General features: G+C 49.6%; 12 protein-coding genes across 12 annotated transcripts; 6 read left to right on the plus strand and 6 right to left on the minus strand.

Annotated features, from left to right (window-relative positions):
- Positions 1–61: 61 nt before the first annotated feature.
- Asppvi_008363 (uncharacterized protein) lies at positions 62–831 on the minus strand (the record flags this gene model as incomplete). The annotated part of the gene is made up of 3 exons (XM_043304234.1): positions 62–431; positions 486–754; positions 802–831. The coding sequence occupies 3 exons, from the start codon at positions 829–831 to the stop codon at positions 62–64; spliced, it is 669 nt and encodes a 222-aa protein (XP_043160169.1).
- Positions 832–3,048: 2,217 nt separating this feature from the next.
- Positions 3,049–4,209, plus strand: Asppvi_008364 (uncharacterized protein; the record flags this gene model as incomplete). The annotated part of the gene is made up of 1 exon (XM_043304235.1): positions 3,049–4,209. The coding sequence occupies one exon, from the start codon at positions 3,049–3,051 to the stop codon at positions 4,207–4,209; it is 1,161 nt and encodes a 386-aa protein (XP_043160170.1).
- Positions 4,210–5,488: 1,279 nt separating this feature from the next.
- Positions 5,489–6,940, minus strand: Asppvi_008365 (uncharacterized protein; the record flags this gene model as incomplete). The annotated part of the gene is made up of 1 exon (XM_043304236.1): positions 5,489–6,940. The coding sequence occupies one exon, from the start codon at positions 6,938–6,940 to the stop codon at positions 5,489–5,491; it is 1,452 nt and encodes a 483-aa protein (XP_043160171.1).
- A 2,629-nt stretch (positions 6,941–9,569) lies between these two features.
- On the plus strand, positions 9,570–11,238 carry Asppvi_008366 (uncharacterized protein; the record flags this gene model as incomplete). Its single annotated transcript, XM_043304237.1, has 5 exons — positions 9,570–10,044; positions 10,096–10,547; positions 10,603–10,631; positions 10,679–10,871; positions 10,924–11,238. The coding sequence occupies 5 exons, from the start codon at positions 9,570–9,572 to the stop codon at positions 11,236–11,238; spliced, it is 1,464 nt and encodes a 487-aa protein (XP_043160172.1).
- A 328-nt stretch (positions 11,239–11,566) lies between these two features.
- On the plus strand, positions 11,567–14,215 carry Asppvi_008367 (uncharacterized protein; the record flags this gene model as incomplete). The annotated part of the gene is made up of 3 exons (XM_043304238.1): positions 11,567–11,993; positions 12,052–13,706; positions 13,754–14,215. The coding sequence occupies 3 exons, from the start codon at positions 11,567–11,569 to the stop codon at positions 14,213–14,215; spliced, it is 2,544 nt and encodes an 847-aa protein (XP_043160173.1).
- A 38-nt stretch (positions 14,216–14,253) lies between these two features.
- Asppvi_008368 (uncharacterized protein) lies at positions 14,254–14,967 on the minus strand (the record flags this gene model as incomplete). Its single annotated transcript, XM_043304239.1, has 1 exon — positions 14,254–14,967. The coding sequence occupies one exon, from the start codon at positions 14,965–14,967 to the stop codon at positions 14,254–14,256; it is 714 nt and encodes a 237-aa protein (XP_043160174.1).
- A 1,123-nt stretch (positions 14,968–16,090) lies between these two features.
- Positions 16,091–18,931, plus strand: Asppvi_008369 (Pfs and NB-ARC domain protein; the record flags this gene model as incomplete). Its single annotated transcript, XM_043304240.1, has 3 exons — positions 16,091–17,117; positions 17,168–17,752; positions 17,805–18,931. The coding sequence occupies 3 exons, from the start codon at positions 16,091–16,093 to the stop codon at positions 18,929–18,931; spliced, it is 2,739 nt and encodes a 912-aa protein (XP_043160175.1).
- A 309-nt stretch (positions 18,932–19,240) lies between these two features.
- Asppvi_008370 (nitronate monooxygenase) lies at positions 19,241–20,320 on the minus strand (the record flags this gene model as incomplete). The annotated part of the gene is made up of 1 exon (XM_043304241.1): positions 19,241–20,320. The coding sequence occupies one exon, from the start codon at positions 20,318–20,320 to the stop codon at positions 19,241–19,243; it is 1,080 nt and encodes a 359-aa protein (XP_043160176.1).
- Positions 20,321–20,791: 471 nt separating this feature from the next.
- On the minus strand, positions 20,792–21,982 carry Asppvi_008371 (amidohydrolase family protein; the record flags this gene model as incomplete). The annotated part of the gene is made up of 1 exon (XM_043304242.1): positions 20,792–21,982. One exon carries the CDS (start codon positions 21,980–21,982, stop codon positions 20,792–20,794), a length of 1,191 nt encoding a protein of 396 aa, XP_043160177.1.
- A 221-nt stretch (positions 21,983–22,203) lies between these two features.
- Positions 22,204–22,857, plus strand: Asppvi_008372 (3-hydroxyanthranilate 3,4-dioxygenase; the record flags this gene model as incomplete). The annotated part of the gene is made up of 4 exons (XM_043304243.1): positions 22,204–22,354; positions 22,400–22,413; positions 22,455–22,557; positions 22,601–22,857. The coding sequence occupies 4 exons, from the start codon at positions 22,204–22,206 to the stop codon at positions 22,855–22,857; spliced, it is 525 nt and encodes a 174-aa protein (XP_043160178.1).
- Positions 22,858–23,087: 230 nt separating this feature from the next.
- Positions 23,088–24,713, plus strand: Asppvi_008373 (aldehyde dehydrogenase; the record flags this gene model as incomplete). Its single annotated transcript, XM_043304244.1, has 5 exons — positions 23,088–23,485; positions 23,530–23,747; positions 23,791–24,083; positions 24,134–24,283; positions 24,324–24,713. The coding sequence occupies 5 exons, from the start codon at positions 23,088–23,090 to the stop codon at positions 24,711–24,713; spliced, it is 1,449 nt and encodes a 482-aa protein (XP_043160179.1).
- Positions 24,714–24,738: 25 nt separating this feature from the next.
- Asppvi_008374 (RidA family protein) lies at positions 24,739–25,191 on the minus strand (the record flags this gene model as incomplete). Its single annotated transcript, XM_043304245.1, has 1 exon — positions 24,739–25,191. One exon carries the CDS (start codon positions 25,189–25,191, stop codon positions 24,739–24,741), a length of 453 nt encoding a protein of 150 aa, XP_043160180.1.
- Positions 25,192–25,574: the final 383 nt, after the last annotated feature.

The raw sequence follows: 25,574 nt of genomic DNA on the forward strand, positions 1-25,574 counted from the left end.
TGGCCCTTTTGCGGTATTCAACCTATTCTCAAGAAAGTTCAAATCCCAGACAACTCCACAGCTAATACACAAGCTCCCATTCAGCGCCACAACCCGGCAAAAAAGCAATGCGATCGTCTAACTGCGGAGCAAAACTGTTACAGAGCTGGCTGATGCTGAAATGATGCTGAATACCGGATATGGTCAATATGAAGGGTCCGTTGGCGCTCCGGATGAACGACACAAACCCGGAGCCATGCTGGAGATACATAAGATCGTCGCCGAGAATGAGGTGATCTGAAGGAGTGGGCGCGTAATTCGGCCAGAGTCTTTTCAGGGCTTGGAACCGAGCGCGGGACTTAGTGCTGGCGTAGACTTGAAGGGATTCAGTCTCTGTCCTGCGTTGGACGTCCCAATAGAGAGATTTGTATTTCTTCGAGCGGATGTAGTACCTAGGAAGAACAAGTCAGCTACCATCTTATGAGGAAGAGAAGGGAGGAGGCTACCAGTTGTATTGCAAGCAATCCACAAAAGGCCCATTATTTATCATGTGCCACGAATCGTTGTAGCCATACAAGGGTTTGAAGAGGATCAGTCCGTCAAATCTCTGAGCGAGGTGATGGTCGGTGGTCGAATGCTCGATGCGGAAGTTTTGGTACCGGTACCATTCAGCGCTGACTCGCGCGATGTTTCCGAACTGTGAGGTCTCCATGGCACGGAACCAGGCATCCAAGGTGTCCTTGTCCTTGGCCGTAATGAGCCAGACAGCGAAGCCCTTCGTTGGTTAGTCGGAGCACCGCATTTTTGGCCTGGAGAGCTTACCCCTGAGCTGGCGTAGGCGTAGAAGACCATCTTKCTGAATGGAAGCACTAAGTCAGGTCGCAAGTGACATGAAGACGTCGGCTGCTCGACTGATAGGGAGAAAAACCTTGAGCGGGAAGTGTCGAGACTTTATAGTCCTAGACTCAGTGGCATAAGTGAATGTAACAGAAGTCCGAAGAGCTATGTAGAAGCTGAAATCCTAAGAGCATATCTGGATCATGCAGAATTTTTTTATCATTCACCATGAAAGACGACATAATCCGCCTGGGTAGCTTCAGAAAGGCTCGGCGTTGTGTATGACGGTGTGTAGTATCATCCATCTTTTCACGACTTGCTCTAGGTGATCCAACAAAGGATCATTCTGCCTGCATGATCATGAGTTACTGCATAGTCAGTGCTTTATCACTTGGTCAACCTCATCTACCATTCCCTGATGGGAGTGATCTCAATCCTGTGTTGTGCTGCCGTTGTCTGTCTGAATAGAGGCAAGATCGTGTCTTCTCCGCGTACGTGTCAAATTCGGGATGTAGCATTTCTAGCGTCTGGAAAGCGTTCTAATCCCTCACGAATCCCCGTATAGACACGATCCCTAGCGTATATGGAACGGTCAACTCCAAAATTCAGCAACAAGGCGACTGCTATCGATTATATTGTGGACGTTGTCCAAACAGCACGCTGTGCTTCCCAGTTAGCGAGACCTAAGACGCAGGAAGTAGATTTACTCGCTCCATTTTTGGGGAGATTATCGGTCAATCCATCCGTCTCCTTTTGATCGACGCTGCATAATCCGAATAGAGACGGTTGACAGTCATTCCAGAGCAGAAAGGGCGGGACTATGCCCGGTAAATTTCAGTCTCAAAACAACTTCTTTTCAGAACTCGGAAGAGACGCTGCAGAAATAGGAAAAGAGTGGACATATATAAAATCTGCCACTCACCGTCTGTGCCATGCAGTCTTCATCCTAGAGTACGGGAGTAATCGTTTCCGGACAAGGTACTCTCAGGTCATAGCGACACAGGGCCAGGACTATATATTTGATCGGGCATGTCTCCGGAGGGAGTGAAATACCCTAGACCAACGAATTATTCGCATACTGACTGAGAGCTCATCATCTGTCCCAGAAAGACAGACACCCGATCCAGAGGCATCCTAGGAACCCCCTCTCACAATCAACAAGGTCTGCCAGTTCTCCGTAACATCGACAAGCGAAGGAAGCCTCGACGATCTCTCAAGTCGACATGCCTGATCTGACACTCATAGGAGTCCAATTACACAAGGAAACGTCATGGGACTTTTGACATTGCTAGCTCCATGCATTGCAACAACGCCGCCAAGTTCGATCACGCGAGCTCCGAAAACTCGGCATTACAGGCCCAGGTACATTGTTAGATCGCGGATATCTTGAAATAGCAGATATTACATAATTGTATGAGCTAGCAACGCTCTCATATCAAGGTAATTGACTGTCAAGTTCGTTACCGGCTGGAAAGATCAACGCTGGCGAAATGACGAGCTTCAAGGATTATATCCTTGCCCCAATTACCAACGGCTGCACCCAATTGCCAGCGTGACAACTCGCAAGAAAGAGATAAATCCTGTAGTGACTACCCATCGAGCGATCATCCTCTCAAACAAGGCACAGAGACCCTCGCTTAATTCAGTTGTGGAGGAGAAATCTAAACGATAGGGTCCAAATCTTCCGGGAACCTTGACTAGCGTGAAGAACTGGTGGGGACATGCTGATCCAGTGGCTTTTATCCCTTGAAAAAGTAATCTAGATGGTCGACTTGAACTGGGGAGTGATACGCCAAAGCCGGCCCCAAACCCTCTCCCAGTGCAACGAATGTAGAATCAAAAATATCCACAGGAAATATAGTGCGCATGTCTCATTAAGAATTAGTGATAGAGGCAGGTCAGATAAAATGAAATAACATTTAGTAGTAATAACAGCCTCTGTCTTTTTCCAGGGTTAAAAAGTTGCACACAATACAAGGAGGAAGTACATACCTCTCAGAACCCAGATGCTGGCGCCCAGTTCGGGGCTAGACAATTTTGAGACCCCGATGCCCTTCCTGTGGATCACAGATCTGAAACCTTCAGTGCTGGACCGGTAATTCTTAAGCACTCTCATCCAAAACTGTAAATATCCCTAATGAATCATTCCACTGCTAGCATATACTTTTTATTACAGATATTTCTTACTTATCACCTGAATATCTCAAGCACCCTTTCACACATCCAACCAAGATGGTCACCTTGACAGCTGTTCCCGTGTTTCTTCCTAAAGACAAAGTTCCTACTAAAAAAGACGTCAAAGATATTATCAGCTCATTCCTGACAGAAGAATGGCCGTCCGTGGACCCCGAGTCCCTGACCATGTCGTACCATGCATCATTTGCCAACGCCCACTGTCCCGTAGAGCGACCGAAGCCGGCTACTGGGACATCTGCTGAGCCCTTAAAGGTGTTCATCAAATTTCATAATGGCACTGGGAGCGATCTCGAAATTTTCAAGCATCTGGCACCGAGCAAGCACGAGGAAGCACTATTTTGCGACGAGTACGGCCTATCTGGCCTGGGAGCCAAAGTCTACGGATTCTTCAAGACGCAGGATGGCACGCTCGGGAGAATCGATGAGTTCCTTGACGCACGTAACATGGAACCGCAGGATGTCGAGGATACGGTCATCCGAGCGGATGTTGCTAAAGCACTGGCAGAGTTCCATGTCTTGAAGATGCCACTGGAGAAAAAGACGGTGGAACCATACTACGAAGCCGTCATCCACGGACTCAAGAAGTACCACGAAATGGGCAAGTTGAAGGTACTTGGGCAAGAAGGAGGTGTCAATGTGGACGATCTGGTCAACTACGATTTCGGAACAAGGTTGCGAAGAGTGGTGGACAAGCTGGATTCCATAGGGGGAAAGACAGGATGGTGTATCCATGACGTGCAATTCATGAATGTCATGGTGAAGAACGATCCAAAGGAAGGAGAGAGCAGAGTTGCCTTGATTGACTTTGAGTTTGTGATGCGGAACTATCGAGCGTTCGACATTGGTGGGCATTTTATGCAGAAGATGTTCAAATGGTTTGACGAGGAGAGCAAAATAGCAAGGTGCAGAAAGTACACAGAAGAGGAGAAGAGACACTTCTGCGAGGAATATGCCAAACAGTGGAACAAACTGACCGGTGATTCAGATACCGGAGACCAGGTGTTCCTGGAATCTGAATATGGATATATGTTGGCAATCACTTTTGACATCCACAACATGCTGTGCTTCATGAGTGAAGAAGATGACAAGGATCCACTGAACCTTCTCGGGCTTAACAAGCTTTTTGACGAGTTCGTGGATCAATATGCCAGACTTAGATTAGAAGATCCACCATACAAATGGTCCTGCAATTGCTAGACAAAGTTAAGGAACTCTTAAGTAAGTCTAGTACTAATGCATGCAGAGTTATTACAGTCTCTAGATGCCTGAATCTTCTTGATGAGTAGGATGTCTAGAAGCTAGAGTTTCCAGCAGGGCTATTATTTAGCTATAGTATCTATATACTCATGGATGTCCTCTCGTTTTAAAGAATATACTTGCTTATCTTCTAATATTGTTGCTGTGGTACCTTTAATCTAAGTATTACTGTAGGACTTTAGAAGGCTGTATAATAAGCCTTAATTACCTCCTTAATTTTGAATGAATAAAGTAGGCACTGTGGTGCAGTTCTAAGGTCTATGCATGGTGGGTATCAGAACGTCCTTAAACCCCCTGGTAAAGGCAACTGTTAAAAGTGATTTAATCTGTGTTAGTTGAGTTCTGCCGCTGAACACAATCATACTGAAGAGAGACATGGCGCTGTACGAGTCCCGAGTTCAGTCGTTAGACCGACACTTCTCGTAAAGCAACATGCTAGATATCAACTTTCTCATGGAGATCGTCACCGGAGAGATCATAGTGCCTCCAAAAGGCCACAACCTCCGTTTTGACTGGGAAAGACTCTGTTTGATGGCCAACACAATAATTGTCAATAACGTCGCCGGATCAATCAACGAGAAGATCAATCGCATGGCCAAAACACCAAAATCTGCATGAGAACTGCTAGCAATGCAGTATGCAGTCCCCAACACCCATATCGCACAGAAAGGCTTCATGAACGCAGAATCTTACAATAGCTGTGCGAACCTGAGCATGTTTACAGAGTAATCTGCCTCAGGCACCAGCCTCGACAGCGTAGCCAGCCCACCTGAGAGGTTAGAAATTCCCGCGAAGCTGAGATTCCAATCCAACATCAACTTCTTAAATATATCAAATACGTGTGAATAGCTTCATTTATTCCTGTTTAAGCTTCCGGCTTCCTTAGTGCACTGATTAACCATGGGAATGAGAACCCGTGTCTCACAATAGTCATAACATGCTCAGTTACTCAGTGACACTTCATTATTATATTTTACTATGTACACGGGCTCAACTTACAATTCAATGGCTTTGTATGGTTTTCTTTTTTTTTTTTTTCTGGTTGTATGAGACACTACTAACATGTAATAGGACTCTGGTACCGGAGTCGCAAGATAGTAGTTAGTAAATGGTTTGTAATACCTTAGTTCTAGATCAAGATTGACTTTAGATATAGATTACGCTAGAAAAGACAGAGAAGGGGGAGGAACTGCCATGTGTATAACAACAGATCACCTCGCTACACAGTTCCCAACTGGCTTAAGACATCAGAAGCACGGCAAAGATGTAATTGAAGACATTGAACGATGATATCAGCAACTCGCGGGTATTCCTTCACCAGCTCCGTCGCAGCGAGATTCACCCAAATCTTCTGAGACAGCTTATGCAGCGTCATCAACTCACAAGTATCCGTCCTTAGTAACGAAGGCTCCTCACCGATTTCCACCAACTTCTTCTGAAAAAGATCAAGGATCCACGCTGGGGATGTGAGCTCCTGATCCAAGCCATCACCGGGGCCCGCAGAACCGTACAACGCGAGCTTTGGGGGAGGCTCGGCGACCGTGAACGATTTCCAGAGAAATACCTCAAGCAAGCAGACTCCTAAGCTGTAGACATCGTGGCGTGGCTCAAACCCGGCCATTGCGTACTCGGATTGCCGGTCTGGATGTTGGTAGATAGCTTGCTGCCACAGGTGTTCGCCCAGATGGGCCGAGACGGAGTCCATGTTCCGGGCAGCGGTCCACTTCAGGAGAAACACCGCGAGCGAGTCATTCCCCAGGGAACTCCCTTCTACTAGTAGTATCGACCGCGGACGAATATTCTTGTGTACGAATTCTATTTCGTGGACATGCACGACGGCCTGTGCAAGCTGTCTAGCGAGGTCCAGCCGGGTCTCAAATCCCGGAGGGTCGCTATAGGAGATAAGGTGCGCCAAGGACATCAAAGATCCACCAGCTGGGGCTTTGAAAATCAACTCGTAGCACGCCATCGCTTTGCGATACGGGGGCATGCGAAACCCAACGCACTCCGGTATTCCGGCGGGAAAGCTTCTCGACCGAAAGGTGTCACACAGGGAGCGCAGATTGGCCTCGCCATCAGTTTTCCCCTCGACGATGAAAGTCTCCGTTGTCTTACCGAGGCCCAGATTCAACTCCCCTCTCGCGACCAGAATGTCCGAAGTCGGAAGATACTCTCCAGGATGGTGATTTTCGGACTCATGGATCAGCGCGAAATTCTCCCGCGAGAGAATACTGGAATGTACACCCATAGAGAAAAGCGAGAACTCGATGCATAGCTTGTGCAAAACATCTATCTCATCCTTGAGACTGTGCATGCACTTCCTCAGTTCGTTCTTTCCATGCAGGGCGTAGGACACACGTCCCGAGAACCTGGAAGGCGCTAAACTTTTTAGCTTGATGAGGGCTATTGCTAGTCTGTCGTAGAAGCGCCGAATAGAGGATTCAAACATCTGTTTGGCAGTGCTCGGTAGGCTGGGGTCCTTCAAGGCCCGTTTGACCGTTTCAAGGAAGTAGAACGACATGCCGCCCATAGCTATGTCCCTCCCAAGTCTCATGTAGTCGGCTCGGATTTCATCCTGCTCGGAGTAGGCTTGCACAATATTCAGTATCTGGGAGCCTGCTCGTATGATCACGTCGATGAGGCCCGGAACACCGATTACGAGCTCGGCCATGCCTACAGCCTTGGTTGAAAGATATAGGATGACTTGTGCTCTTTGGATGGAAGACCAGTCTTTCAGAGCCGAGCAGGATGTCGAGAGGCAAACATGGCTGAGTAGGTGTTGCACGTGATCACAATGCTGACTGGCAGTTGAAGGATCGTTGAAGGCGGCCCGACTTACTAGTCATCCACCACCTTGCTCAGCCTCTGCCTATGAAGGATGGAACGGTGAATAGGACCTCTAGGATAATAAGTGAAGCCTTAGAAAGGGGTATAAAACTGACAGGTAGACCGTACTTAGAAATACAACAGCTTTAAGATCCCAATTCAAGTCATCCCGTTGGTTCCGGTCAACATGACTCATTCTCCAAGGCAAACCGATTTAATCCTTGTCGATCAAACTTGCAACTATCACTCGAGCGTCGAGACATTCTGGCACGGTTGACACAGATTCCGCAATCCGTACTACCTGTATTGAATGCTTGCTCTGATGGAACCCCCTGCGGCTGATTTTCGTCCGGAAACCCCACACCCCAACACCCCCACAAAGACTCCAAACCTCCCTCAGGGCCTACCACCTTGACTTCTTCCTGGGTATTGGTCGGAAAAAAATCTTGCCATGTCGGATGGTATGATAGCCTCTCATCTTTCCTGAGATTAATAAAACGATAGCTGGCCATACCAACCACTTAATGAGATAAGTATTCATCGCTTCCCATATGGGATTCACGTCATGTGTTTGATGGTGGCGTGGACACAAATGCCTGAGTGACAGAGTGAGTGGCGAAACAAGGCAGATCGCGAAAAACTTTGCTGTCATCAAGTTTAATGGAGTTAATCAACAGATACTTAAAACTAGCACTATAGTATTAAGGTTTATACTACTATTAATATATATTCCCAGTATATTATTTAGGTAACGTAATCGGTAAGCGATCCGCCATTGTATGCCAGCCGCCATCTACTGTATTCCATATAAAATGGCACTTTTCGAAACTTCAATATCCCAACAACAAAGCATCTAGGATACCTAAAATTTAATATATAGAGTACTCTCATATTGAATATATATATATATTAAGTTGAGACCTTCGGGGGGTTTCATTTTCTTAAGGTAATATCCTTTACCGCCGTATTTTTTGTATTTAAGAATGATACTATATTACCACTCATAAAAAAATTCTAAAAAATTTAAGAAAATCTATATTCTTATTCTATAATACATATATATATAACTATATTATAGAGAAAGTCTCCTGAGGCTATTGTGATGGAAATACTAAAGTTATAAAAAGTGCCATTTATATGGAATACAGCAGATGGCGGTTGGCATACAATGGCGGATCGCTTACCGGTTACGTTATATTATATATATGTAGGTGAAGGCGGTCCTAAATAGGAAGTTCTCGAACTAGATGCTGAGGCAGTGCTTAAGATTAGGGTGGAGCTCTAAGGCCTTAGAAAGGTGGGGGGAGAAATACAGAAACCAGCGGGGCAGTGCTACATACCTATTAGGATTGCAGCCTTGTTGCAAGGCTAGTGGCGTACAGTGTACGGCTTGCTGGGATCTCATCGTCAGATGGGATACCTAAGCGGGTATAGTTAGAATTACCAACCGCTGTACCCAGTTGCTGGCGTGAGAACTCGATCGGGCGGGACTCCAATATATCGAAGCGAGACATGACACTCCATGCGGGTGACTGGAACGTCGTCGGGGGTAAAACCAGCCGACATCTTCTTTGAGATGCGACTGGTTCCTTTTGCCTCGTAGCGCTGGTCGTTTTGTGACACGTGTGCATGAAGAGAGACGAGGGATTATGGAGGATTAAGTTTCGGAGATTTGGACGCATGGGGAGAAATCCTGCAGTGGCTAGCCAGCGAAACCTGATTATACATGCAAGGGAAGGGCATGGCGACCCTCGCTTAATTCAATTGCCAAGTAGGAATTCAGACGACAGATCCAAATCTTTTCTGCGGCTGACTAGCGCGAGGAACTGTTAGTCTTTGGTCAGATTTACTGATTGGTAGAAGCAGCCAACGCAAGCCACCAGGAGCTGACTATCACTGCACTCGTGTCTAGACTGTCGAGGCGAGATCTCGTATTTGGAATCATAAAAGGATCATCACAATGATCGGCGATCTGGGGCTCAGATGTAGACATGCAATACCTACGACTTCATACAGCGGCTAAATGTCCAGGCAAGAGTACTAATCCATCAATAAACTACGGTACTACGAGCAAGAGGGGCAGGATACCAGCCTTCCCTCAAACTTTATCCTTGAGCATCATAATGGCTATTCTAGCCGAATGCTCGTCTATTGACTAGTCATAATCGATCCCAAGCAATGAAGCCCAACGATGCATGATTGGGTGCAACGAAGAAGTGCGGTCCGGGACTCGCATGCCAAGACTCCTATCAAGGGGGGAATCTATCCCTTTTCCCCTAGAATCCCATATCAGGTTCTTGAAATTGATCCAGAGCTAATGCAGGAGCTAGGATTAGTGGGTGCAGAATGAGATTGTGATGCATCGAGTGGGCTGGCTGATGGTTCATTTCCGGGCATTGTGGTACTTAAAGCTGGCCCCCTTGATGTCGCTGGCCACTCCGTTATGACTCTGTAGATAATAGTATAACCGCAATATGGCTTCGCTGGTCAATTCCCTCGTCAGCGCCCTGACAGGCACCTCGAACGGTATCTGCTCCGTCCTGGCCGATCATGGCTTTCAGGTCGAGTATCCGCTCTCGCTGTCGTATGCCCACGACCTGACCAACTACTGGTCGGCGGCATGCTCGGATCTTCATCCCGAATGCATGGTTGTCCCAAACAATGTCCAGGAGATGTCGGATGTGATCACCGCGCTGGGGTACACGCAGGACCAATTTGCGGTGAAATCGGGCGGTCACTCGCCTAATCTCGGTTTCTCAAGTACGCAGGGCGGATTGCTGATCGTCACGAAGAATCTCGATCAGGTGGTGTATGACCCATCCACCCAGACGGCTGTAATTGGGCCGGGGCAGAGATGGGAGGATGTGCAGGGGAAGTTGGAGGGAACAGGACGGGCAGTTGTCGGCGGGAGGTTGGGAGGTGTAGGTGTTGGAGGGTTGCTTCTAGGAGGTGAGATTCGATTCTGTTCTCATATGAATCTGGTTCTGAGCAGATGAAAAGGTGGTCTCAGCTACCTCAGCCCGGAGTATGGCTGGGCAGCGAACAATATCCTCAACTACGAGGTCGTGCTGGCAAACGGCACGATCGTCAATGCAAATGCAAACGAGAACTCGGATCTCTTCGCTGCCTTGAAAGGTGGAGGCAGCTCTTTCGGGGTCGTCACTTCGTATACCGTCCAGACACGCCCGATGGATCATCCCGTTTGGGGAGGAAATTACATCTTTTCTGGTGTTGATACGGCGAAGATGCTTGCCACTGTGCAGAACTTTGTCGAGTATTACCCGGATGAGAAGGCTTCAATTATTGTGACCAGGGAGCACGCGCCAGCGCTCGATATCTGGGTCATGTTCCTCTTTTATAATGGAGAGAAGCCCCCGGCAGGTATCTTTGACAACTTTACTGCCTTGCATCCAATCGATCAAACCCGGACATATGACCGTTATACCGATCTGGTGGGTGATAAATCAATTTGTAAATGCACTGCCCATGCTGACCCGACTCGAACAGCTTAAAAATGGCGATAAATATATCCTTCAGTAAGTTGTGAGTCCGGAAATACTCGTTCAGCACTGACGCCATGTAGCGGAAGCCGATACAGCGTTGCTGGTGAAACCATTCCCGTCCCAAAAGACATGTCGCCCGAGGTCTTGCAGTCCATCTTTGATTTTTGGCTTGACGTAAACAACGAGGTATTGCTGGAGACCGGCATGGTGGGAACCATCGACTTCCAGCCCTTCCCACGGAGCATCGCACAGAAAGCCTTGGAGCTCGGAGGAGTCAGTCGTTTCCCAATCATTTCAAACCAACCGCTGCTGACCGAAATTCTAGGATCTGCTTGACTTCCCCCCAGACCAGGACTATATTCTCCTTCAGATCACCCTGCAGTGGACGCTGGGGCTGTCCGATGCTCGGATGCACGATGCCACGCAGAAGCTCTTCAAAGGATTTGGTCGCTTGATTACGGAGCACATTGCTAATGGAACCCTGCCGAATGTTTATCGTCCGTTGTATATGAATGATATAGGCGCTGACCAAGACTACTGGGGTCGACTGAGAACACGCGATCAGGCCCTGCAGACGAGACTCAGGTATGATCCTGCAGGATTCTTCCAGACACGGACCAGTGGGTTTCGCTTGTCTTGATAGATAGAGAGATAAATGTATTAGTTGCGATACTGTGGTATTAGCAATGAAATTTCGATCTAGTAATTTTGCATCGTCAGGTCAACAAGTGCTTCATGTAGCGATGATACATTTTTCCTGTCCAGGAAGAGTGAAGAAGCAAGAGAGAAAGGCTTAAACAGTGCCTTGAGCAGCCTTGCCCTTTTGGGAATAAGGCTAGTCACGCGTTGAGTCTCAGCCTCGTTCAATTTCGCAGTCTCAGCTCGCGTCTCCTCGAACTTTTTCTGATACTCGTTTGACTTTTGCGACATGCGCAAATCAGATCATTCATTTATGATTTTACTGGGTCATGGGGAACAGACGGCCCTCAAATGGTTTGTCCAACGACATGTGGAACGAGATACGAGGTTTGCTCAAAGAGCAAAATGAACGCCTCCGTATCCAAAATAGCCTGCTCCAGCAGCTTCTTCCTGATGGGGATAAAGCCACTGGGACGGGTACGAATGAATATAATCTCCCAGATGGCGATAAAAGGAACCAGTCCATCGAGGATGCGCCCCAGCTCGATGGAAGGAACAAGTCACAACCCTCTCTGAAATCCTGCCTGAAACGTGACGACAGTGACTCTGAGTTTCAAGGTCAAGGACAGACTCTTCTTTATGCTGCAGATGAAACGCTCAAGTATCCTCGCGCCTACTATTTCGTCGATGAGGGGCATCGACCCCGTCTCCACAGACTGTCAACAATCTTGAGCGCTGACACCTCATGGAAATACTGTGAGTACAGAGAACCAATCATCTTCGTTTTCGAGAACATCGATCTGACGTACGCCAGGGAAGCCTATTGCCCCCGCAGGAATATCCCATCCGGGGCAGTATCAGTCCTATCCCGGAGCAGGATACCCTGACTATATTCCCGAATGGGAGATTAAGCGTACCAGCGATGGATGGTGCCATATCGATGGTGKGAGATTGGGAGACGAAGTTCATGTTCCGTCCGACTGTCTTTACAGTGGAAAAGCACAATTGGTTCCTTATTCTCTCAATTGTAGCACTTCCATTCCATCCAAATGGGTACGTGAGTCAGGCTCAGATTTTGATGGTGGTTTTGGGAAGAACATGGTCGACACGATACAACTGCTATTGACATCACTGGGAAATCTTTACGCTGTGCCATGCGACGGCAGAGTGCAGTTCGTGTTTGATCGATGCCACCTGAGGAGTCTCAGCTCCTCTGGTCTGAGTTCGCACTTGGAGCAGCTCCAGTTATTCTTTAAGACATTAGAGGTAAGCAACGGTCGTGTTCAGATTGTTGATCTGGACGACTGGATGCAGGCGGCCATATATGAGCGGGTCACTGCATACCCTGAAGAATGGAAAGTAATACTGAGGAGTAAGGATCCAAGGATTTTGGCCGTCCCTGCCTTGGAGGGAGACCTCCGCAAAGTCAACATCCGACCAACGCGGTTTTACTACACGAGCGGAAACGGTAAGCCAACGGAGGTCAAGTGGAGGGAAACGGGCCATTGGAATCGCATTATTAGCTGCGTTGGCTTGAACGCTGTAGCGCCATCGTTTGAGTATGGATTTGACGCGCTCTGTCATCTACTCTTTCGGAGTTCTACTGGCGAAAAGTTTCAATACGCCAATCTAGTGCCAGGGATTCTGAGGACACATATTTCCTGTGTTAAACGGAGGAGATCGCGCAATGACTCGGCTGATGCGCCCGAGCCTTTCCACATTACTTGGTGCCGAATCGATGACACAAAGCCGTCAAGTAAGTCGACATGGAGGTCTGGAGAGCTGTACGGGTCAAAGGCCTCAATAAGCAAGCTGTATTTGTCCGAGGTCGCCTTCACATTAGGATTCATACCATCGCAACGGACCCTCTGGTCAAATACTCAGACTGGAAAGACAGAGACTGTGGATCGCAGTCATTGGTGTCTTATACATCTAGCACCATCGCACTTTTGCCGCTTAGATGATTCGATTCACTGTCGCAGACAGGATGACCCACGGACTGCCCCATTCACCACAGCAATCACTCTGATAGAAGAGGCACTGCAGCACGCGGCCAACGATTGGGACCGGATTGCCAACCACTTTGACCTTGTTCTGAACCAGAACGATAGCGTTTTCAATCCTGATCTTCACGATCGCTTCCTGTTCGATGATGCTTCGTTTTCCCGATCACGGTACTATTTCTGGCTGATGGACAGTCTAGAGGGCTTCACATCCGCTGTATCCGATGCCATTCATGAGTGGGAGGTATACTGGTGGGCCAGAAAGGACGTCTTTGAAGACTACGAGGCCTTCTATCTGGACAAGTGGCAGAAAACCAAGGTTGAACTGGGATCTCCCAAGCCCCCTCAAAATCCCCCTCTACTGAAAGATTCAGTCAAGAGGGTAGAAACGCACGTTGCACGGTTGAGAGAAATATTGAGCCGGTTCGAAACTTTGCGCGATCGAACTATGACCTTACGAGATGGAGTAAGTACCGCTTGTTCGCGTTCCACCTATTTGCTAACTTACAGTAGCTATTCAATGCAAGCGCTGTCATCGAATCGCGGGCTGCTACCCAGGTTGGTGAAAACGTCAAGCTGCTCACATACGTGAGCATATTCTATCTCCCACTAAGTTACTGCGCTGCTTTATGGAGTATTAACCGAGATTTCAACCTACTGGCATTCACCATTGTTACTGCTCTTCTGGCTCTGGGCACGTATGCTCTGGTGCTGAACCTAAACAATATTGTGTTTCTGATCAGGAAGGCTTACCGAAAGCTGCGTACCCCTATATTGGAAGCGATGAAAGATGACCCGCATGAACAATGGGCCAATTTGAGCAGCTCTTTCAGTGGATTCATGCCCGAGAGGCATGGTGATCAGCCCTCCGAGTGGACCGTTCTGCTGTACGCACTATTGAGGGGTACAGAGAAGTTAAAATTCTGGAAAAGAGTTCACTCCAATCCGATTAATGATGGGCTCAAACGAAAGTGACGCTGATCTCTATAACAAAGACAAAAGGACGTTTTTGTCTAAAAGCCAACTGTCACCTGATATCCCTGACCTGTCGTCCGAACGTTAAAGTTCGCCTTTCCAACGCAATCTCCATACTCGTACGGCTTGTCCAACCGACCCGGTCCGGCTCCCTGAGTGCTCGTCGTAGGCGCTCCAAACGTCACATTGGTATACGGGAGCGAGCTACAGCTATGGCTCGGCATGGCGTTCCACGGATAATACTCAACGAAGCCAACCTGGCTGCTTTTGATTCCTCCAGCACCACGCGGCAATGTGTACGACCCGACATGTGTCGACTTCCCGCTCGCGGTGTTGACCAGGGTTCCCGTCCAGGTGGTGCCGCCCGTGTTCTTGACGACTAGATGATAGAGTGGAGAATATGGTGCTGGAATTTCCACACTGCAGCTGACACCTGCACCGCCGTCTGCGCCAAGGTGGCAGTTTGCGTCGTTGGTCGTGGTTCCGGGCGCGAAGGAGGAGAAAACACCGTGGACGATGCTTGAACCGGAGGCATCCGGACGGGGCTGCAAACCGGTGTACCCGATATCAGAGAGACCGTTGAAGCCGAATTGCTGTGCGAAATAGAAGCCTGACTTATGAGGCGCATCGGGCATCGAGATGGGAAATGTGATGTCCTTCAGACCAGAGGAGGGAATGTTGGAAACGCTCCAGCTCAGACCAACGAGGGCCTGTGTGAAGGGGATAATAGCAAGAATGACGGCTGTCTTCATTTTGAGAGACTGGGTATATTGAGGAGAAATTACTTAGGAAAATTAAACACAACCGAATATGAGCTTCGCACTCATCCCTAGGATTCTGAGTCGAACAATTTATACCTGTGATTCTGGTCTCTGTTCCAGCAATTACCTTTGAGACTTGTCACCGCGTATCCACAGTTCACGATGTGCCGCTCGCCAAATCAATAGCCGATGTCGATCATGGGGATCGGCATGTAAGGGATGTTCGTGATGTTCCACGTTGAAGCAACATTGTCTTTAGCGAAACAATCACGTTACATTCAAAAGTTTACAATCTGGGCAGTTCGCGTGCGGCTTCCTTTATTTTCGATGATGGTGACACACGGGATCGCTCGTCTCGTAAAAAATTGTACACTGACTCTGACGGCGGTTTTACTTCTGTTTCAGAAGAAGAGGGGCAAGCCGAGCAACATCAATTAACAAATCAATTACGTACCAGAAGAAGTTGATATTGAGATTCGACAGGCTGCAATCACTGGAAAGATCGTTAGATGGCTGTATACTGTATCTCAGGGGAACCCCCGAAGCACCAACTCAGATGTGCTTCCTCGATCAATAAATGCCATTTCTCAACTGCAAATGCGGCTGGCGCTCACAATTTATCAATAGTATCATGCGCCTTGAGAAGATCTGTAGATCTCACCACAACTTATGGTCTCGGACTCGATGGAAGTTTGCCGCTAACAAGGCTGCAGATGGTTGAGGATCGCACGAGACAGCGCATGATCCGGCCGATGCATGGCCACTTCAGTTAATCAATACCTTTGTGAAAAAGATATAATTGGATTGTCTGCGCGCTTATTCTCAGTACATGCCTATCATGAGAAGAGAGATCCTCGCCCAAGCGGCTACTGCGGCCTCATGATTGGCCCTAACTTAACGAGGCAATGGTTAGGCCTCGATCTGAGATATTTGAATGCTCAACTTGGCTCTATAGTTAGGTTACTTTCAGGAAGTCGAATTTATACTTGATAGCTGTCAACCGCACGACAGAAGAGCCATATTTACTAGATTTTGTCAGGACAGCCCATTCAAGCCCCGAACCCAAACATAGCTTGGAAGTTCTCTGCCATTGCTCTTTACAAGCCATTCAGAAATGCGGCCTCAACACCGCGACGAGTTTGAAATTGCCATTATCTGCAGCTTATCCTGTGAAGCTGAGGCAATCGAGGCATCGCTGGACGAGGTCTACGACCGATTCGGTGAGATCTACGATAAGGAACCCGAGGATCGCAATACCTATATAAACGGACGCATTGGCAAGCACAATGTGGTTTTATGTCAGGCGCCAGAGGCGGGGAAATGCAGCTCAGCGAGCGTAGCTTCGAGCCTGATGTTCAGTTACACGGGTGTCCAGCTCGCCTTGGTCGTGGGGGTATGCGGCGGTGTTCCGTCGCCGTCCTGCAGTGAGAGAAATATCTTCCTAGGAGACATTGTCATTGCGGATAGTGTGATTGAATTTGATCTTGGAGAGCAGTGTCCTTGGGGATTCCAGCGGACAACGGGCGTTAAGGATGTCCTTGGAAGGCCGAACAGGGCAATACGAACTCTCTTAAATGCTCTATCGACGGATGGAAACTGCAAGCTAACGGAGGAGGAGAGTGCTGGTTTTTTGGAAGAGCTACAGTCTCGAGGATGTCCAAAGTGGCAGTATCCCGGGGCATCAAAGGATATCCTTTTTTCGTCTGCATATCGACACCAGCATCGCCGACGGTCAGAATCTCTCGAGTATGTTTGCATTAACAGCGTATCTGAGAATACGCTCTGTGGAGACGCACTGGAGGGAGAATGCCATATCCTTGGATGCGATGAGCAACAAGTCCATCGCCGCAGATCCGGCGAAAAGACAGTCAAGCCTGCAATTCATATTGGGATGATCGCATCAGGGGACACGGTAATGAGGTCGGGAGAACATCGTGACCGGATTGCGGAGACGGAGGAGGTAATTGCTTTTGAGACCATCGGAGCAGGCGTGTGGGATACACTTCCCTGTGTGATAATCAACGGCGTATCCCACTATGCTGATGGCCATGAGAATAAAGTATGGCAAAACTATGCTGCAGCAATAGCTGCCTCTGGTGCTAAAGCGTTTCTGCAGTACTGGGCACCGAGTGCGAAAGCTAGTAAGTCAGGAGAGGACAAGGTATTGCTGCGTATGCTGACCCACTTATAGAATCTCGACGGGCCCAAAGTATCCATTCAAGAGTGCCAGTGCTTCAAACGGTCTTTACAGGTCGAGAGATGGAAATGAATGAGATGAAAGAAGAACTGGGGGACCCCAGGCAGGGAAGAAAAGGGGTAGTGCTCCGGGGACTTAGTGGATACGGAAAAACGCAGTTGGCCGTCCATTACATTTCTGTGAAAAGAACGCTGTATGACTCCATATTGTGGATCGATTGTTCGTCTTGGGACGCTATCCATGAATCCTTCTCTCAAATATGGCGGAAGATACGAGGATGCATGGACGACGAGGCATCCCCAATTGAGCCGGTGTTGGAGTGGCTGGAGCAAGAAACAAATCCGGCTTGGATCATGGTGTTTGACGGAGTCGAGATGCCGGATACTTCAACAGCTACGAATATCGACATTAGGAAATATTTCCCCTCATGCAATCATGGGCATGTCCTGTTGACAACCGTATCGCCGTACTTGCACTCTCGGCTGGGCTATCGAGGCATACGGGTACGAGGTGTGGACGAGGACGCAGGTGCTCACATACTACTACGTTGCGCAGGCGTTGAAGAACCAGACTCTCCAGGTAAGTCTACGGCGGGTTATATGCGTCGCATGGTATTGATCTGGCTCTTTAGCTGTGCAAACAGCCAAGGCAATTTCTCGCAAAGTTGGCGGAGTGCCTCTTGCCTTGGAACAAGCGGGATCCTTCCTACGATGTGGATTATATTCCTTGCACGAGTTCAATCGGAGGTTTCAAGAAGAGTTCGCCAAGTCGACCTTCAAAACACCGCTATTTAATTTCATCGGAGCATACGAAAAGGGACATACGTTGTGGACGGCATTGGAAAAGATGTACAATGATGCAGGCCAGCGAAGTCCCGATTCGATCAAGCTGCTCCATCTGGCTGTGTTCCTTGGCCCCGGACTAATACCGTCCTCTCTGATCTCGTACCCACCAGTTGATGATAACAAGTCCTCGGTGTTATTCAACTCATTGTGTGTATTGGAATCGGCTGATACGTCGTGGTTGAGAATCATAAACCGGCTAAACAGCCTACGGTCACGGGTGACTGATTTCGCAAATGCGCTTCGAGCTCTGGAGGATTCCGGCCTTGTAAGCCTCAATCGCAAGCGATCAGATTCTGTGATTGAGAGCTTTGAAATCGATGCTGTGGTCCGTTCCTTCGTTCGACTGAAACTGTCTTGCTATAATCTGCGGGACAATGCAGCCGTTGCCTTTCTTCTCAATGGACAGTCATGTGCCAGTATAGACGCACAATCTCTGCTGGAAATACCTCAGGAGCATCTGGGCCGCTTGAGCACCGTTCTTGACGATTTTATGTCATTGATGCCGCCAGAGATGATTCAAGCTCCTCATGGCAAGTATTTCAGGCTTTGTGGCTCTGTTGCGTCAGTATACGCACGAGTAAGTCGACTGAATGGGAACTATGAGACATCCAAGCGTTTGTGGGTGCTGGCACTGCAGTATATAGCTTTGTCACAGGGAGCAGGATCGCCTGCAAGTGGAGCGAAGCTGGAGGAGATTAACGCAGCTGCAGACACTCTTGTGGTTGTAGACGAAAGTTCCGTCGAGGGAGCCTGGAAGCAAGCCTGCGCGAGTGTCACATTGTCTCTGGCAGCGCGTGTAAGAAAGGCGGTTTTGAGAAGCAGAGCATTACGACATGACCTTGTGACTGGACCTACGTCCTCATCAGGTGAAATCGAGGAAGTTCTGAAGGATTTACAAGGTGATTTTACCTAGTGATGTTGGTGAGGAGAGGCTTTACTAAACCGCAATTATCATTCGGTTGGTTGCTGTGGAGCAGTATGTGGGACGTTGGCAAATTAGGGAGTCAGTAACTCCAACTATCTCAGTGCCATTTGCTTGACCTGCATAGGATGCTAAGAATGAAGGGATCTGCAGGGTCGGGAATCGAGGATAGAGCCCATTGATGATCTAAGCCGTGCATTTTGATGTCTCTTAGTATTCCCGGACATGTGTTCTCTCAATTATGTCCTATAGTTTATGTAGGGAGACAATCTGAAGGGCATACCCCATCATTCCATTCCTTCACTGCGCCGAATTAGCCTTCTGCACATTTGATAGCCGCCGTAGGACCTCCTTTTGGACATCCTGGACAATTCTCTCTGCGTCTTTCACATCATGAATCAGCCCAGTCGCAGCACCAGCATACGTCGCCAGTCTCCCCTCCGGTCCCCACCCAGCATCTCCCGTCTTGAGAGCCTCATCATAAAGTTTCTTCAGCTCATCGAATGGCCGACCCGCCTGATGCTCGGTGAACGACTTGTTGATAATCACCCGAGGACTGTACTGCTCCGGCCAGCCAACCGTACCCCGCAGCTCGTTATACAGCAACGTCCGTGTCGTCGAAACAGCGGCATCACTAGCCCGCACAATCTCCCGCTGATAACCTGGACTAATCCTTGCCTCTGTAGCTGCAAGGAACCGCGTCCCCATCACGACTCCCGTAGCCCCAAGGCAGAGCGCCGCTGCAGCGCCGCGCCCGTCAGCTATTCCCCCGGCCGCGAACACAGGGATATGCGGTGGAAGAGAGTCCATCACCTCCGGGAGTAGTGCCATGAGTCCGAGACCGTCTTTTACCCGGCCGTGTCCGCCTGACTCTGCTCCTTGCACGACAATCACGTCTGGTTCTTCGGTGCCCTTTGCAAGTTCCCTTGCCTCAGCTACGGTGCCGATCTGGATCCAGATGCGGGTGGATGGAGATGCATCGCGGATCCGCCGGGACCAGGTATCAATGTCTTTTTGTCCGTTGCGCGGGGCGTAGAGCCAGGCAGCGCAGGGCTGGTATTTGCATATAGTGGAGACGGCGACGTCGACGTCATCGCTCCAGAGTTGGAAGCCGACGCCTACGGGGAGAACGGGTTGACTTTGTAGTACAGACGGCTGGGCTTGGGAAGCGGAGGTCTGTTTGATCAAAGTCAATGCTTCCTCAAGATCAGCGGCGATATCTTGAGTCTTCACTCCCGGCCCGATGAATCCCAGTCCGCCAGCGCGGGAGACAGCAACCGCCAGTGTGGGGCCGGCCACTACCCGCATCGGGGCGCTGACGATCAACGGTGTCTTCATCCATGGGTAGGAACGGGAGATGGTTGTGACGAGTTGAGACATCTTGTTCGTTGATTTCACAGTAAATGACTTTTTTCCGAGAGGATATACGTTATGCTGTCAGCTCTACGTGAGTCACAATAAGTAACACGAGAATAGCAAACTGTCCCAAAGCCGAGGATAAAGTCAGGCAATCCACTGGGGAGCGGGATCAGCGGATATGATTTGTCATTACTCCGGGATCATATGTACCTAGGTAGAACCCTAAGGTAACAGCTCGTGTAAAAGATGACGTTATCTCAGCGCATTTGACTGCTGGACAGACCGGAGCAGACCGTTCTAGGAGGTGATACGCTTTTTTTCCATGTCGGATGCAGCGTGGGTGAACGAATTATTCTATCTGTCACCGACAGCAGTGCAAAACTTGCTGATACCGAGCAAGAGGAAATCACCGGCTAAACGCAGAAAAACAGAGCATAGAATCTGTGTGTTCGTTTTCAGGAGAAAGTTCATTGATTAGTCCTCTAATGCAAATCAATTGATATATACCTTCTCAAACATCCTCCACCTCTCCTCCATCAACCCCTTCCACTTCTCATCCTTATCCAGATTCAGAAACCTCAACGCATTCCCCGCGAGAATCTCAGCCCGCTGCCTCCAAGACAAGAATCCCTCTAACCGTCCATCCTTCGCAATCATCCTCCCAGCTTCCGGTACCTCCCCAAGCGGAAATGGATAATCACTCCCCATGATCATCTTATGCGCCCCAACCTTCTTTACCAAATACTCCAGCAACTCAACATCATGCGTCAAACTATCAATCCAGATATTCTCACGCACAGTCGCATGCTCGGTGGGAGTGACACCTCCCGCATCCCCCGCCACCAGGTCCGGCCGACAGTCATACCCATGCTGAATCCGCCCTAGTAACGCAGGGAACGATCCTCCCGCATGCGCGAAACACAGCCTCAGTTTCGGGAACTTCAGCAGCGTCCCGGAGCAGATCAGCAGATGCAGCGCTAGCGCCGTCTCGCACGGCATCCCGATGAGCCAGCTACTCCAGTACTTTGCCCAGCGGCGCGGGTTCTCCTTCGGCCAGGTGTAGCCAAGCGGATGCACGAAGACAGGCATGTTCAGCTCCTCGCACGCAGCCCAGAACGGATGCAGGATTGGATCGTCGAGCGTGACTCCGTCGATTGTGGTTCCGATCTCGACGCCGTGCAGGCCTAGCTCGCGCTTTGCGCGGTGCAGCTCTGCGACCGCGGCGGGGACGTCTTGTAGCGGGACGGTTGCGAGACCGAGGAACCGGGTTGGGTGTTGTCGACAGACGGAGGCGATGTGGTTGTTTAGGTGTCTAGCTAGGACGGTCACGGGGGCGGAGGGCTGGTCGTAGAAGAAGAGGATGGGGATCGTGCTGAGGACTTGCACGTCTGTCCCTGCGGCGTCCATCTCGGCGAGTCTTGTTGCCGCGTCGTAGCAGTTTTTCTCGACGGTGCGGAAGAAGCGGTCGCCTATGTACATATCTACTTCGTCTGGATTGGTGGGGTTTGGGCGGAGGGTGAGCCATGGTGATTCTGAGGCTGATGCGGTGGATGAATCTGAGTCTGACGATGATGGGGGAGGAGTATTGCAGGGATATGAGGAGAGGTCGGGCAACGAGGGGGGCATAATATGGGTGTGCATGTCGATGCGGAGGAGGGGGTGGTTTGTACAACAGCTTCCCATTTTGATGATCTGCTGACGGTTAATTATTATGATTATAACGAAGACGTTATTGATGACGATGCCGATGAAATTGGAGAAGAAACAGATTAGATACCCCAGGTATCTACGATCCGTATTATATGCGGGGCGTATACGGATCCCATCCGGATAGCATCCGATGGATTGATAAATAGCCAGTAGACATCATCGGACATGCATGACAACCAGCCCTCCTGAACAACATGAACAAACTTAATCCCTTGTCCTGGGTCACCTGGCTGGCCGAAAATGAAGACAAATTACGACCCCCGGTCAACAACTTCTGTCTCTATCAGGGGAATGATTTTACCCTGATGGCAGTGGGAGGACCCAACGAACGAAATGACTATCATGGTACGATTCTTCTCGATATGAAAGCTTCGTAACTGACAGCTCTAGTTAATGAAACCGAAGTATGTTCCAACAGCATAAGCTGAGCTAGACTAATTGGCAGGAATGGTTCTACCAAGTCAAAGGCGACATGCTTCTCCGGATCATAGAGAACGACACATTCCGCGACATCTCTATTAAAGAGGGCGAGATGTTCCTTCTTCCAGGTATGTATTCCAGACCTCCAATCGATCATGCTGACACAGGTAGGAAACACACCCCACAACCCCGTCAGATACAAAGATACCGTCGGTATGGTCATGGAACGACAGCGACCGGCGGATTCTCGTGATAGACTGAGATGGTACTGTACCAAGGGGAATCATTCCTCGCCTACGATCATCCGCGAGGAGGTCTTTCACTGTTCGGATCTTGGGGCACAGCTGACGCCAATCATTGAGAGGTGGCAGCAGGACGAGGAGAGTCGACGATGCGGGGAATGCGGTTGTATTGCAGATCCCAAGTGAACCTCATTACACATAGTTTCTTCGAGGCCAATGAATGTGATGCTGTACACGGATCAATCTCCGTATCCGCTCCCGGACCCATTGAGAATGCGGGGTACGGATCTATCCATCGATGCACCAATAGATAACGTCCACTGTAGAGAGGACGGATTCACTTCCGCATATTATATCGCTCAGGAATATCCTACAATAACCTACATGTCATGGATAAGAATACACGAGTAGAGATAATGACTCAACCATGGGATTATGCTTCAATTGAAGAGGCCGAGTCTCTCCTCCAACAATCGGCCTTTGAACCCTTGCAAGTGCAGAACCTCATCAATGGCGCCCCCACAGCCTCGACTAGCAACGAGCGGATAGACTCCTTTAACCCGAAAACGGGGCAAATATTCGCTCATTTTCCAAATAGCTCAGCTCAGGATATCGAAAACGCAGTCCAAGCCGCGGAGACCGCCTTCGCGTCATGGTCGCAGACTCCCCCGTCGAAGCGCGCCGTGCACCTGAATCGCATCGCGACGCTGATTGAAGAACGCCGTGAACTCTTCGCTGTATGGGAGAGTATCGACCAGGGGAAGACGCTGGCGCGGGCAAGGGTGGAGATTGACCGCGCAATCTCTAACTTCAGGTACATCTGCATGGAAAACATGGTGAATGAAGCTAACGACCCAGGTACTTTGCGACATACATCCTACAACAAAGCACCGCTGCGCGCTGGGCGGACGATAATGTGCTGACGTACGAGCATCGCTCCCCGATTGGCGTCTTTGCGCTCATCTCGCCGTGGAATATGCCGCTGTATTTGTTGACCTGGAAGATCGCGCCGTGTCTGGCGTTTGGGTGTACTGCTGTTGCGAAACCGAGCGAAGTCACCAGCGTATCCGCATATTGTAAGTTCTCTGTCAGGATTTTGTTGCCGTGCTAAGTGGATAGTGCTTGGAAAGGTAATCCAAGATGCTGGACTGCCGCCCGGTGTTCTGAATCTCGTCTACGGGGCTGGTAATCCCACCGGAGCGGCTTTGGTCAAGCATCCCCGTGTCAAGGGTGTTTCGTTCACCGGTGGTACAGCGACTGGTATTCAGATCCGTCGGGATACGGTCGAGGATATAGGGAAGCATATTTCGCTTGAACTAGGCGGGAAGAATCCTACGCTAGTCTTTGAGGACGTCGACCTTACTGCCGCTGTTACCACGGCCGCAAGGGCAGCATTTGAGAATCAGGGAGAGGTATGGAGCACTCACCTTACCAAATACACCTGGTAAAACTGACTAGACAGATCTGCCTGTGTGGCTCGAGGATCTATGTCCAAAAATCCATCTACGACGCCTTCCTGTCCCGTTTCGTCGACTATGTCAAGGAGCACTACGTCCTCGGCAAGACCGTCGGCGCCGTCGTCTCTCTCGCCCATTACCGCAAAGATTCTTTCGTATCTTTCTCTAGCCACTCAATACCCGGATAGCTTCAAGCTCGGCTCTGTGCCTCCGGAGACACCGGACGGAGGCTACTGGATCGAACCGACCATCCTTACTGTTCCTGACGACAGCCCAATCATGAAGGATGAGATATTCGGCCCAGTTGTAACGGTCAGCTCGTTCGAGAGCGAAGAAGAGGCAATAACGCGCGCCAATGACAGCCAGTATGGGCTAGCGAGTATCCTTCTGACGCGGGACGGAGCTCGCATGCGACGGGTCGGCGAGCGACTTGACGCAGGAATGGTGTGGGTGAATTGCTGGMTGGTTCGCGAACTGGGCACGCCCTTCGGGGGGATGAAGGCGTCTGGAACAGGACGCGAAGGGGGAGAGTATAGCCGGGATGTATTCACTAATGTGCGGACGTTGCATATTCCTTCCGTTTAGTCTGTCTAGGTCTAGATACATGGTCTCATATCTCAACAATTGCCGTACACTTAATCTCCACCAGTAACCTCGGATTCGGCAGCTCCTTAACTCCAATCGTTGTTCTGGCCGGCGCATTCGCCCGATCCGGCCAGACCTTGTTCCACTCCTCGTTCATCCCGCTGTAATTCTGCGGCAGGTCGATCAGGAAAACCGTTGCGTCGACGATATTTTGCAGCCCGCCGCGGCCGTCCGTCGCGCCTTGGATGATACTCTCGATGTTACGGAGTACTGCGGCCGTCTGCGCGTGAATGTCAAGCGTCCAGGTGCCGTTTGCGTTTTCGATCACGCCGTCCCAGGTGCCGTCGCCGCGGCGGGAGGAGGTGCCTGAGACGTAGAGTGTGCGGTGCGCGGTTATGGGCGCGAAGCGCGCGTGAGGGTAGTTTGCTAGGCCTTGCGCCTTTTCGGCGGGTAGAAAGTAGGGTGTTCCGTTGGACATTTTGTGGTATTTTAGATCTGATGTTGGGAAGAGATGATCGTGGAAACAGACCGAGGTTACGGTTGGCTTATTATGTAGATCGCGGAACCGGATCCGCCCCGGATGTTATCCGGATAGTGCGGGGATGATGTTCGGCATTGGGACAGTATAATTAGCAAGACTCCAGATAAATATATTGTTCATTAATACCGATTTATATTTCTATGTGGTTTTAGTCTGCACACTGCCACGATGTATATGGCAAGCTGGCAAGCGCAAAGATCAGAATTGCGCTCGTGGCTGATGAGCATCATTCAGGCCAACATGAGGTTTATGTAGTTTGGGATTGGGCCTCTCGAACTCCAAGCGCATTCCAGGGATAGGAAGTGGTCGCCGCTTGATCT

Source organism: Aspergillus pseudoviridinutans (genome assembly GCF_018340605.1).
Source record: "Aspergillus pseudoviridinutans IFM 55266 DNA, scaffold_5, whole genome shotgun sequence".
In the NCBI taxonomy this organism is placed as follows: Eukaryota; Fungi; Ascomycota; class Eurotiomycetes; order Eurotiales; family Aspergillaceae; genus Aspergillus; species Aspergillus pseudoviridinutans.